This window comes from Narcine bancroftii, chromosome 8, assembly GCF_036971445.1.
Source record: "Narcine bancroftii isolate sNarBan1 chromosome 8, sNarBan1.hap1, whole genome shotgun sequence".
Lineage (NCBI taxonomy): Eukaryota > Metazoa > Chordata > Chondrichthyes > Torpediniformes > Narcinidae > Narcine > Narcine bancroftii.
Window position 1 is genome coordinate 38,220,221 of NC_091476.1, and position 13,854 is coordinate 38,234,074.

At 40.3% G+C, this 13,854-nt stretch overlaps 1 protein-coding gene across 6 annotated transcripts in view; it reads right to left on the bottom strand.

Moving 5' to 3' along the window:
* LOC138740600 (mitogen-activated protein kinase kinase kinase kinase 4) overlaps positions 1-13,854 on the bottom strand; it is a 270,004-nt gene that overhangs the window by 93,206 nt on the left and 162,944 nt on the right. For all 6 annotated transcript variants that reach the window (XM_069893467.1, XM_069893469.1, XM_069893466.1 and 3 more), the window contains 2 exons: positions 9,570-9,695; positions 7,507-7,583 (listed from right to left, as the gene is read on the bottom strand). In XM_069893467.1, coding sequence (XP_069749568.1) covers positions 7,507-7,583; positions 9,570-9,695 — 203 coding nt within the window. The remainder of the gene's footprint in view (positions 1-7,506; positions 7,584-9,569; positions 9,696-13,854) is intronic.

Consider the following 13,854-nt stretch of genomic DNA (forward strand, 5'->3'; position numbering starts at 1 on the left):
TTCAAAAACAGGACTTAATGGTGGAGAAACATGCCCTTTGTCACCGGGCTAAATGTGGGTATGACTATTGTATCCACAACACACTCAGTTCTGTCAATAATGTGGAGGTAATTACAACTAGCAGGCAATTATCAAGGATTCACTTAGTGAAAGTAATCACAGATACATTCCTCTGGTAACATTCATTCATTCATTGCATAAAGCAACATCTCAGCACTGTCTGAAATTGCCATATTCGATGCCGTAAAAGAACTAAAGGAGTATAAGCCCCCACCACAATTTTAGCAGGGAAAATTAAGAATTTTGTTTTAGTATATTTGTGGGTAAGCATTTAATGTTATTGAAATGCTGCTACAGTAAAGCAGAAAATAATCTTGGTCAAAACATGCAACTTGGACAACGGGAAAAATCTTCTTAATAATAATACTGATGTAATTTATAAGAGAAAACAAAAGCAGATTAGCTATAGCAGAAAACATTTTCTAAAAACAAACTGCCGTTGTCGGTCACCATGCTGATTCCACTGCCCTGCTCTCTCCTGGAGAGGGGAGTGGGGCAGTGAGATTAGTGTGGGGACTGGTGGTGGGCTGTCGGAGGAAGAGCAGGATGGTGGGATCAGCATGGAGAATGATGGTGGGCTGTTGGGGGCAGAGCAGGACGGTGGGATCAGTGTGGAGACTGGTTGAGGCTCTCGGAGGGGAGAGTGGGGTAGTGGGATCAGTGTGGGGACTGGTGGAAGCTGTTGGGGCGGGAGTGGGGCAGTGGGATCAGTGAGGGGACCAACAGCGGGTCCCCACACTAATCCCACTGCCCCGCTCTCTCCCCCCTTTGACATCCCACCACCAGTCTCCAATGATAGATGGCAGTAAATCTAATGGGCCACTCAGCGACAATGATCACGGTTGGCGCTACTCAACATTATCACCCTAATACAAGACTTGGGGGATATTTTTTGAGCTATTATTGGGGGAAAAAAAGAGGTCTTATATGTCATCAAATATGGTAACTGAACTATATTCTGAAGAAGAAACAGAATAAGGATCAGGTCATGAAATTTGCTGTTATGTGGCAGCAGGATTGTGCAGAACATGGTGCAAAATTACTATAAATTACAATTTCTTAAATACAAGATTTAAACAAAAATTAGTGTATAAAAGAGCAAAAGCGAGGCAGTGTCTATCTGTCCGTGCAGAAATCTGATGGTGGAAGCTGCATTTGTAACATTGAGTGTTCATCTTCACACTCCTGCATCTCCTTCCTGATGGTAGCAACGAGAAGAGGACATGGCCTGGGTGGTGAGGGTCCTTGAGGCACCTTCTCTTAAAGCTCTCAATTCTGCTGCCCCGAACTCAGCTGATTTCAGCAGACTCTGCTTCTCCCGCCAGCCGGATAATCTGACCAATCTCAGATACAAGTGAGTTCCAAGCTCAAGGGAAGCATTTACAAAGTAATTCACTTGTGATTTTTTTTTTCTTTCAAAAATATTGTTCGATGATTTTGAATGTAATAATTTGGTGGCATTTTACTTAATACAGATGAAAAAGAGAGAGAGAAAAAACTCACAATCACATCTGCCATCTCAGACTGCCAAAATTTAGAATTCTGATATTATTAAAATTCTTCTTATGCACTATTGGAGAAGACTGGCGACTTAAAATTAAAATATATCAAAAAAATTGTAAAGCTTTTGGAGCCTTAAGTTAAAACTGCCAAGGTTTTACTGGTGTCATAGAGTCATAGTGCATAGACACCTAATTTTGCTGGGTCAACAATGATGAGGAACCACCTAACGATAGTATCCCATTTTATTTTATTTTCCTGACATTCCAATCAACTTCACCTGGAATCTCTCACTCACTTATACAGGGAACCGTTAACCAACCAACCTCAATGCTTTTGGAACTGGAAGAGATCGGAACTCCTTGGCAGCAATTAATGCTGTCACAGACCACACATCACACCAAGAGCACCAGAGGTCAGTTTACCTGGAATGATGGAGCTGCAGCTCTGTCCCACCCACACCTTCATAGAGCTGTCAAAAGATTTTTTTTTAAAAGGACAGTAAGGAAATCGAAGCCTGTGGTGACACAGTGACAGTGGAGAGGCACACGACCAGGAAGGTCTTGAATGGTGAGGAGCTTCAAGGAACTGAAAGGTTTCCAAGTTGCGTTCCAATTTTTTTTGGAATCTCAGAGACTTGTTAATGACGACAATTCAAACTGGGGTGATAACGTGCTTTGGTTCTTGTCGATAATTTTTAAGAGCGGCATAAAAGATTGTGGAATTGCAACTCACGCTGAGCGTAATTTAAATTGTCTATTTGTCACAGTAAGAAGCTTTGTTTTGCATGCTATACAGACAAACAACTCATACAAATCAATAAGCATCGGGAATAGTGTGCAACTAGTGCCGGATGTGGAAAAAGCAAAAAGCATTGTGCAGGAAGTTGGGAATAGCATGGCTCAAAAAAAAACTGCACAAGGCCATCATTTTTTGGCAGTGTGAGATCCATTCAAGAATCATTTAATAATTCAATCATCCATTCAATAATTCAAAACTCATTCAATAATTTATCCTTTAAATTTCACTTGGTTCTGCTCTGGTTACATCTGTAATTACAGTGAAAATGGCAATGCGACCCAACAAAGTTCCAGGCCTTTTTTTGAAAATCAAACAAAAAAAAAGGAACTGGAGCTAGACTAAAGATAATATGCCAATAATGAGTTTTATTGCTGTACATATTGTACAATGTACCTACGTCCAAAATCCTTGCTTGCTGCAGCCGAAAAAGTACTTATAAAGAAAAACTATAATTCTAAACTAACTGAACTAAGATGGATAAAATTCATACTAATCCTAATGCAAAAAACCCATCTTGCAATAGTGATTACAGAACTAATGGAAGGTTTCAGATCCTGTTAGCTATTGGAAATAAACTATTCTTGAACCTAGAGAGATGCTGGCTTTAAGGCTTCTATACTTCTGCCCAAAGGTAGCAGTGAGAAGAGGTTGTGACCAAGGAGTCCTTTATGTTGTTGGTTGCCTTCTTGAAGCATTGCCTTACATAGATTTTTGCAATGTTTGGGAGGTTGGAGCCTGTGACGGACCTGACCATGTTTGTTAATTTCTCCAACCTTATGCATTTCTGGATACTTGAATTGCCAAACCTGGCTGTGATGCAACCAGTCAGTATAAATTCCACAGAGCACCTGTCAAGATTTGATAGAACATCCAATGACAAGCCAAATTTCTTCACACTATTAGAAAATAGAGGCTTTCTTCATGGTCTTCTGAGATGCATAGACTCCTAGGAACTTGAAGGTTCCGACTCTCTCCACCTCCTTCCCATCAGTGCAGACAGATGTGTGGTCAAGAAAGTCATCTTCTATTACATTTGCACAACCCATCATGTAACACTGTATTCCAATTTCTTTTCTGAAACTTGTTTTCAATGATGTTGATAAAAAAAACTTTTGAGGACAAATAATTCAGAGGAGATCACAATATCCAAGCAATTTTTTGACATATACTTTGCTCACACAAAGAATTTAAATGACCAGAACCAGGAATATTGGGAGGCTTACTGACAGTTTAGTGCTCAAAAAGATATCATACAGAGTTGGAAATGTGGCAAGTATCCTGCAACACTTCAGGGACAGAATTACAAAGCAGACCAGTCCTACACTGATGGAGTGCAATGTGCTCAGAGGTGCTCTCCTTCAGAGACCATAAACTGAGTGCCTGTCTGCCCACATGGGTGTATATACAGTGCAATGACAAGGAACAGCAGGGGAGATCAGCTTTGAGTTCTGACCAATATCCATTGTATCATCAATAAAACTGAATATTCAGTCAGCTAGGATGGGAATGCAAATTGCTGGATTGATGAGAAATCTGTCTGGTTCTCTAACACTCTTCAGGGAGTACTGTATAGCTTCTGAAATGACCTGGTTCAGTCCATCTGCAACCCAAGAATAACTCTTAACTACTTTCTGAAATAACCTGGATGGGACACAATTTGAGGACAATTTTATTCATGGCAATGATATATTCTGTGAAGGACTTTGTTTTGAGTTTACTATTGTATAGATCATTTCTGGGGTGGGGTGTGGGGGGGGGGGGTTGCTTGCACTATGCAATTAATTAAAAAAAAAGAAAATTAGTAGCAAGTTAAACAGGAAAGAATTTTATAGTGAGGTTGGGATTAGTGAGAATCAGTAGCAAATTCCTTTTTAGCAAAAGACTTACATGTGGAATACAACACAGTGAGCAAAATTTAAATGAATCCTCTGTTGCACGTGCTAATCACATCATGTTGTGATGTGTGTGGGTTAAAGTCCACTTCTAAACTTTAATTCCACTGGTTCCAATGGAAAGCAGAGCTCAGCACACCCGACCACGTTCAGCTTTCAGCAATTTGACCAGAGCAGCAGACCAGCGAGGGACTCAGTGGCTGATGGGTTCATACAGGTCGCGGGTTGCAGGCGACTTGTGGTCGAAGAACCTACACAGGCTATTGGAGACTGGCTCATGGGATCTGGGACCGGAAGCGAGCGTGAGGGCAAGAAAGGCTCCCGAATGGTGCTGAAGGATTTCTGAATATATTGGAGGTTTGGATCTGGAGCTCAGGTTGTCGATGTTTTGAATTGAAGTCCGTGCACCTGCAGAGGCTGCAGGAGCGCTGGATCCAAATCCAAGGACACTCCATATCTCTGAAGGGACTCTTTTTTGTTTATTTTTCTTATTGTTAGGGGTGCTGGGCCATGGTGATGGCAACTATTGGTTTGCCTTACGGCATGCAGAAGTTGCACCATATCATGTATATTACATATTTCATGATATATTAGGTGGCAATAAAATGATCCTTTGGACATACACAGAAAAAGGTTTTCTACTCATGAGGCCGCGCACATGAATTGCCAGCAAGTGCAGCAGGTGAGCTGTATCATCTCTTCAGGCTCAGGAGTTCTTATTCATTTGCTGAACAAAGGAAAATGTGCCAACTCTGTGCTATTAAAATGCCTGAAGAAATCATTCAAAGCCGCACAATATCGAAAAGGGGCTACCTTCCTTGCTTTATTTTTCTCAGCAAGAAATCTTGTACACCAGCAATTTTTCAAGCTTTATTCTTATTTAACTGAGCATGTGACATCAGAAATTGTTCTTAAAGGCTAACCCAACCCTCTGACTTTCAAGAGAAAGTATTTATTTAAATAAATGCCTGGAAAAAGTACTGTGATTGACCCGCCAATAAAATGGGCTTGTCTATTTGTTAATAAGACCATGGGGAGAACTTACTGAAGGCAACTCCTTTGTATCATGCTATCTAAACTGCAAGGATGATTCTACCTGATCAGAATGAAATCTATTAAAAATGTTTATAATTGATAAATCAGTCCATTTTCAATATGACTTGCACCAGAGCAAATTGTTCAAAATATACTAGCAATGGTTAAAACAAAAAGGGGAGAGATCCTTCCATCAAAATATACTAGCAATGGTTAAAACAAAAAGGGAAGAGATCCTTCCATAAAAATATACTTGCAATGGTTAAAACAAAAAGGGGAGAGATCCTTCCATCAAAATATACTAGCAATGGTTAAAATAAAAAGGGAAGAGATCCTTCCATCAAAATATACTAGCAATAGTTAAAACAAAAAGGGAAGAGATCCTTCAAACTGCCTGTCTTGGAGAACCTCTCTTGGACCTAACACATGAAAGTTATGAAGAAAGCACATCAGCACCTGTATTTTCTCCAGAGTTTGCCGAGGTTTGGTATGACATCAAAAACCTTGGCAAAGATGTGCAGTGTAAGGTTTGCTGACCTGCTATATCACAGCCTGGTATGGGTGCAGCAATAGCTCCAAGGGGAAAGCCATGCAAAAGGTCGTGATCACAGTCAAGAACCACAGGTAAAATCCTCCCCACCAGCGAGAATATCTACAAGGAACACCGTCATTAGAGAGCAACATCAATCCACAAGGATTCTCACCACCCTGGATGCACTCTGTTCTCGCTGCTGCCTTCAGGAAAGAGGTCTAGGTGCCACAAGACTCCCACCACCAGGTTCAGGATCAGCTGCTACCTCTCCACCATCAGACTCCTCCACGACAAACTCAATCAGGGACTCATTGAAGGGGTCTTACTTTGCACTTTATTGCTTGTTATTTTTCTTTGTATTCCATAGATTGTTTACATTTCTTTCTTTGTTTTAATTCTCTCTTTTGTTTCTTTCCTTTGTGTACAGATTTTTTGACAAACTATGAAGGGAACGAGAGCTCGAGATCATTTTCTTTGAATCAAAATATAGACAACACTTTCCAGGTTCTAGTATTTCCTAATTTCAAAACGTGTCATCTTCAAGGAAATGTGGGGATGATATTCCATATAACTATCTTATTAATCCAATAAACCAAACTTTGTAGATGTGGCTTTATGTAGCTTTAATTCATTGATAAAATGGATAAACATTTTTCATAACTTTGCATTAAAATTTTCCTAATCATGAATATAAGGTATTTGAAGATATAATGATATTGAACTTTAAAGAGATTTACAAGAAGAAATAAGACAATTCAAATAAAATTATCTTGAGCTCACGTTCCCTTCACAGTTCATCGAAGAATGAGATGCAAGCTCTTAGTCTGCGTGGATATTATGACATATTATGCCATAGTCACTATGGTAACACTACAAACAATAGTCTTTCTGAAAGAGATCAGCACAAAATTAACTAAGAATCAAAAACACAAGGTTTTAACCTTTACACTACCAATAAGTAGAAATTCTGCCCGGCCTGTTGGAAAAAGAATCTTAGGATTGTGTATGATGTCATGTATGTATTCTGACAATAAATCAGAATCTGAACTCAATCTGAATCTGATCTGCTTTCACTTATTTATAGTGATATCATATGTGCGATCACTGAAATGATATTGATCTGAAAACCGAACTATAAATTACCAATCTGATATTTCAACCTCTTTGCGTAAAAGTTCCATATTTCCCAAATGGGAAACTCTCAAATTTTGGCTGAAAACTACGACCATTCTTTTTTCTCCAACTTCAGCTGCTGGACCTGCTGAGATCCTCCTGCAGATTGTGTTTGGGCTTAAGGTTCCACCACTTCCTGTGCATCTCCAAGAAGAAGCAAAGCTTGAATTCACACTGGAGTCCTTTTTGTGTGACCAGCTGTTCACAGCTGGACACGTTCAACTCATGTGTAAAGGTTAAGTGTGCAGGAGACTTCAGAGGCTGGGGTCTGGAGCAACATTTAATCTGCAGGAGGAACTCAGCGGGTTAAATATCATCAGCAGGAGAAAAATAATCAACGCTTTGGTTCGGTTGAAGGGTTCCGAACCAAAATGTTGACCATTCTTTTTCTCTCACTGTTCCTGCTGAGTTCCTGCATCAGATTGTTACTCATGTACAAATGCATTGCGCTGATCCTTGGATTGAATCAGGAGGTTGATTGCAGTTACTTCTATTTAGCCTGTTTTCACTCACCTGGAAGTACTTTTCTGGCCAGCATGACTGTTTATTTGGTCTTTGCTATAGGATTTAGACACAGTTCTTTCTGGAACCTTAAGAGTTAAAAAAAAAAACACGAAAACAATGTTTTCAGAAGGTGCCATTACTGTACAACCCTGAAAAAAAATTAAGCTTAATTCTATGCAAAAATAAATCACTAAATTTTAATACATTAATTTTACACCTACTTACATTCCTATTTTTGCACTACACAATAATGATTTCACATAGGTTATACCAAATATCAAAATTAGATTATTGCCACAATGGGTTGTAATTTGAAATTCATTAATCAATTATCTAGAAACCTAATTCATTCAGTCCCTTACCTCTGTTGCCTTACTCAAGTAAATCCTAGCTTTTGTTGTTAGTCGTGTGTTTGGCTATTGTTACATGGGAAATTGTTGAAAGTGTGACTTGGCCAGACTATAAAGGAAAATGGTCGACTGAGAAGCTACTGAATATGGTTGGGCCTTGAACTCTCTGAGAAACCCCTGCACTGGTGTTCTGGGTCATGACACTAAGCTCCCACCAGCTGCTGCTATCTTTCCTTTCATGAGCTATAGGTTCAACCACTGAAGAGCCTTCTACTTGGTGCCCTTTCATTAAGTCCTCCATGATACCACATTGGCAAATGCTGTCTTGCTACATGTTTAATTTCTGATTTTAATAATGAAATATTAACCTTGCTTTTCTCTTTCCACAAATACTGACAGAACTGCTGAGTATTTCCATTATTTTTTGCTTTAAAATAACAACACGTATCAATCTAATTAAGGCCACCACTGTTACTTCAGATATAAAAGCAGAGTAGTAATATTATCTACCTAATTATTTATTATCAAACTGGAAAGAATGAGCCAGAGTAGAATTTGTTTCAAATGGTCCATCAACCAAACTTTTAAATTTAGATGTACAGCATAGTTACAGACCCTTCCAGCCCATGGGCCGGTGCTGACCAATTATATCTAATTCACCGACAACCCCCACACATTTTGGAGGGTAGGAAGAATCCGGAGTACCCAGGGAAAAACCACGCAGACCCAGAGAGCACGTACAGACTCCTTTCAGACAGCGCCAGATTCGGTCCCGGGTCGATGGTGCTGTAATAGTGCCAGGCTGATCACACCATCCTTGTATTGCCATTCCTCCATCACTTGGTCAAAATTCTTACTGAACAGAACCAGTAACACTTTCATCAGATGGACCTCAGTTGTTAAAAGGGTGGTTCATCACCATTTCTTCAGGAACATTTTGGGTTGGTGAATTAAAGTTGATCTAGCCCATGACTGCTTCCTTTTCCCTTAAATGAGCATGGAGGCCATTGTAACTTTATCTAAACCTTCTTAACAATGTGGAGTTGTGAGTTACAACAAGGCACATCATTAAAGGGACTGAGTTATCTGTAACTCCTTAAATTAATCCAGCATATACATTGGTTCCTGCCAAAATCTGTTCAAGGGAGAGTTACCTGAACATGAATAATGAGGGGCAAGGAAAAGAATTTTGCTTCCAAGTTAGTGCCACATACAATCTGTTTCATCAGATCACCAACCGCCACTTCTATAATTTGTCAAGAGCCAACAATATTGTGTATGGCACATCCATGAACATTCTTCAGGGAGTCTTCCACAAGGTCTAACTTTGAAAGGGCATGATTTGAAGTGAGACCGAGAGGAACCAACGTATTCCATAGTTTGGTAGAGGCTCCACAAAAGGTAGCTAGAGAGTTCTGTAATTCGCTGAGCCATGGTTAGGGGGCAGCACGGTTGGCTTGGTGGTTAGCACAATGCTTTTACAGCACCAGCTATCGGGACTATGATTCAAATCCCGCGCTGTCCGTTAGGAGTTTTACGTTGTCCCCAAGTCTGCATGGGTTTTCCCCGGGGCTCCACTTTCCTCCCACTGTTCAAAACTTACCGGGGGTGTAGGTTAATTGGGTGGGATGGTCTCGTGGGCCGAAATGGCCTGTTCCCGTGCTGCATGGTTAAATTTAAATTAATGAAAAAACAATGTAGGCCGTGTCCTTATAACCAGACCTTTGGAGCAGGCATGCCGTCATCCCAAAACACATCATCTGGGTCAGGCGATGTTGACGTCAAGCCCACGTCAATTATGGAAATAGAACTGAATAGATTGTTTCTAGGTACTTTTTGGCTCAAATCCTGTGGAGAGTACATTTTAGTATTAATTAGGATCATAAAATCTAAGAAAAGTTGAATAATAAGTAAGATAAACACCTTCAAATCTAAGAAAAGTTGAATAATAAGTAAGATAAACACCTTCATTGCTAAATGTAAAGATGATAAATATATTACCATTAAATTATGACTGATATATAATTAAAGATATCGTTTCATTTAGAAGCAGCAGATCAGTCAAGTTACAGTCAAACTCTTAAAATGAAATATCCAAATATTTCCATTGTAGTTTCCTCCTCTTTGCTGACTAGAGCCTCATGTTCCCTCAATAATCTACCACCGAGAGAGGGACCTTACAATATGAAGGTCAAACAGCACAAATTTGGCAATTGTTGGACAATTGTTCAGCAATATGCAAGAAGTGAAACTGATTTCAGTTCTCATACCAGATTGTGTTACAGCTGTCCTTTATAAACACCTTTAATTGCATCTTCCTGTCATTTTTTTTAGTCTTTTGATTTCTGCCCTTTGGCACCAAACAACATGTTCAAGTTTATTATCAATCCATTGCAATCTCTGGTGCTTCCAACTAAGACTGAATGGCATGTCAACGTTTCAGGGCATGGCTGTATTGAGCAGGGAGAGGAGATGGAGTGTTTGGTAAGGTGCAAATCTTACAGGATCTGACAAGATGTGGTGGTGCAACATGCACATTAAATCTCCATCCCGGCCAGAACTGAAGAGTTGCAAACACAAGCAAGCTTTGCATTGCAGAGAAGAGGGTGTCTGCGACAGATTGCATTTTCCATTCTTATTTCAGATGCCCAGCATCTGCAGTGTTTTGCTTCAAACCACATGACATGTTTAACACAAGCAGCAGAGGAAGAATTTCCAGCCCATTTTCCACAGGTAAATCGGGCTGATGTTCCACCCCATCAATCAGGAACTCGTACCTTTTCCTGACTTCTATTGTCAGAGAAGAGGCTTCAAGTCATTATCTCTCTCAATAATAGCACAAATTGGATCTTTGGATATTGCTCTGACACTTACTGTCAAAAAGGGCTGGTGATTATCTTGAGTGTCGAGATTATTGGGGCAATATCTTATTCAAATATTGCTTGTTAACTTCCACTGTCTTCTTGACTGTCCATTACTTCTGTTGGATAATTAGATGGATGCTGTGCATAGCAGACTTTCCAATACCAACAACAGCCTCATTAATTCAGTGTTTTACAGTGTGGCTTAGGAACATTGTGACGAGCATGAAGAGGATATTCAGTATTTGATGAACAGGATGTGGTTAACATAGAGTTTGAAGTATTATGGAACAGGAGGGACTTTCAATCTTCCTACTACGAGCTGTCTGTCCTTGCCTTTCTGCACAGTTACAATGAAGTTCCTGCTTAAGCTTGAAAAACACCTGAGCTACACACATTGCAGCTTTTTGAACTCAACATTGTACACACAATTATGAGGTGTAGATGAGAGTCGGTGCTGCACAATTTCTCAGCAAAAGGAGGTATAACGCACTCCTTCCATCCAATAGCCTGTAGGTCACCCTTGGGCAAGGTGTAGTACCCATTTAACCTCCCAGTCAGGGTCACATGAAGCCATGGATTGCAGATGGTGGATGGTGTTTTACAAGCAGATTCAACAAATTGGAATATATGGCTGTAAAACTAAATATGGTGGGCAGATGAATCTGCTGATCAATGGCCAGGGTTATCCGTCCAGTGTGAAGAAGGTAATGGGAAACCATTTCAGTATTTTTCCCTTGTATATTCAACATCGACTATGGTCTTAGCTCAAAGATGGAGCCTTCACCAAAGGAGAACGGGGGAGGCAACAACTACAATTTGGAAGGTCAGAGATTGTGATCACCCATGTCGAACAGCAAAGCACCTGAATGAATGATGTGGCAAGCTTTTTTTCCACTGAGGTTAGGGGAGACAAGAACTAGAGAATGTGCTAAGGGCGAAAAGAAAGATGTTTACAGAAAAAGGCAGTGGAGAGGAGGTTAAACAGGTTGACTCCACAGAAAAGGGGGTTAGCCTACGAAGAGAGATTGAGTTGTCTGGGACTGTACTCGCTGGAATTCAGAAGAATAAGAGGGGATCATAGAAATGTATAAAATTATGAGAGGCATGGATAAGATTGAGGTAGGTAAGTTGTAGCCAGTGGTAGGTAAGACTAGAACTAGGCGGATACAGCATCAGGATTCAGGGTAGTCGATTTATGACAGAGATGAGGAGGAACTGCTTTTCCCAGAGAGTGGTGATTCTATGGAATTCTGTGCTCAATGAAGCAGTGGAGGCTACCTCAGTAAATATTTTTTAAGACAAGGTTGGATAGATTTGTACATAGTAAGGGATATGGGGAAAAAGGCGGGTGGGTGGAGATGAGCTGATCATTAGATTAGCCATGATCTTATGGAATGTTGGAGAAGGCTTGTCGGGCTGGATGGCCTACTTCTGCTCCTATTCTTTATGTTCTTATGGGGGGCGGGGAGGACTTCTTCATGCAGAGAGAGATGAGAGTGTGGAATGAGCTGCCAGCTGAAGTGGTGAATTTTGAAATTTAAACACATCTTTGGATAGGTGCATGGATGGGAGGGGTTTAGAGGACTATGTCAATAGGACAGCAGAATAATAGTTCAGTGTGCTCTAGATGGGCTGAAGGGCCTGTTTCTATACTACATTTCTCAATGGTTCAAATATTCAATTTCCTCAGGTTAGGTGATCTTTTTCTGCTGCAAGTTATCCACATGTGATTAGTGCTCAGTTTTCTCTCTCCTCTCCATTTGTAACTTCTGACCTGCTGGGAACATCTTACTGCCGAGCCGTGAGCAACATCAACATAAAGAAACATAACCACTCTCTCATTGCTGCCATAACCCATTTGGCTTGGTCTCACCCTATCACAGGTATTACCGCCGCCATATTCATCCCTCCTGCTATCTTCTCTACATCTTAAGACCACCTGCTGCTCATATCTGACCTGAAACATCCACTGTTGCTTTTCCCACAAATGCTACTAGTTAATACCAGCAAGGAAATAAAGTTGCCTTGACTATAGAGTTCAAAATTATGGATGCTGATGTCTCGATATAAAGATTATTTCTCTCAATGTTTACTTACTTTCCTTTAAACCTGTTTAAACGCAAGTGCACATATTTGACACGTGAGATATATGTCAGCAGATGATGTCTGACAATAATGAGATGTAAAGAGATTCACTTTAGCAATGGAAGGCAGTAAGAACTGCACTGATCTCATTTTATTCATCCAGCCCAATGTGCAACTCTCATGCTTAACTCTGCTGCTTATAAATGCCCTTTGTTTATTCTCTGAGCTGAAAAGGTCCATATACCAATGACTCTCTGTGTAAAGGCAGCTGAATAAGAGAAGATCTTGCTTTAAAAATTTTGTTGCAATTAGAAAGCCAATAGAGGGTTTGAAGTCCTCGTCTCAGAGTCAAACAAAACAGAAATCAGCTCATCTCACCTCGTTGTCCACAAAAGCTAGTCCCATTTGTCTGACATTGGCCATACTCTTTTGTGACGGATTATGTTATATTTTATATTGTAGATAGATATGTTTTAAAGGAGATAAATTGTGGGGGTTTTAGTTAGGTCACACACAGATAAAAACACTAGCAACTGATCTCATTTAAAATGCCAGAGCTCTGCTCAAGCCAGACAGTCCAGGCTCCGGGAACCTTTGCAAAAACTTTGAAGAATGCCTATAAGGACTTCACAAGCAGGTTAATTGGACATGCTGTGGAGTAATGGATTATTGTTTTGGAAAGCAACAGATAAACAAACTTGAAGATTGCAGAGTGCTGATCTAAGAGGGTCATGTGGCTTTTTTTTTCTCAAGAGAGAGAATTCAGTTCTACAGTTCAGCAGCAGCAGCTGGGACTGGAACAGGACGAGCTGGCAAGCTTGAGGAAAAGCCCCATTTTGAAGGTGGGTTGTGAGTTCTTAATTCAGCCTGTTCAAAGCCCTTGTGGTCCTTACAAAAAGAGATGGCTGGCTGTATAATGTTTTGCTTGAAATAAGGGAAACAGAACAGGACCAGAAAAAAAGAGGTTATCATCTGGGAAACCCTGATGGGGCAAGTTTCTTCGGCAAGACACTGACGTGGCTGATCGGAAAGAATCGGTTTGTGTCCAACGAGCAACA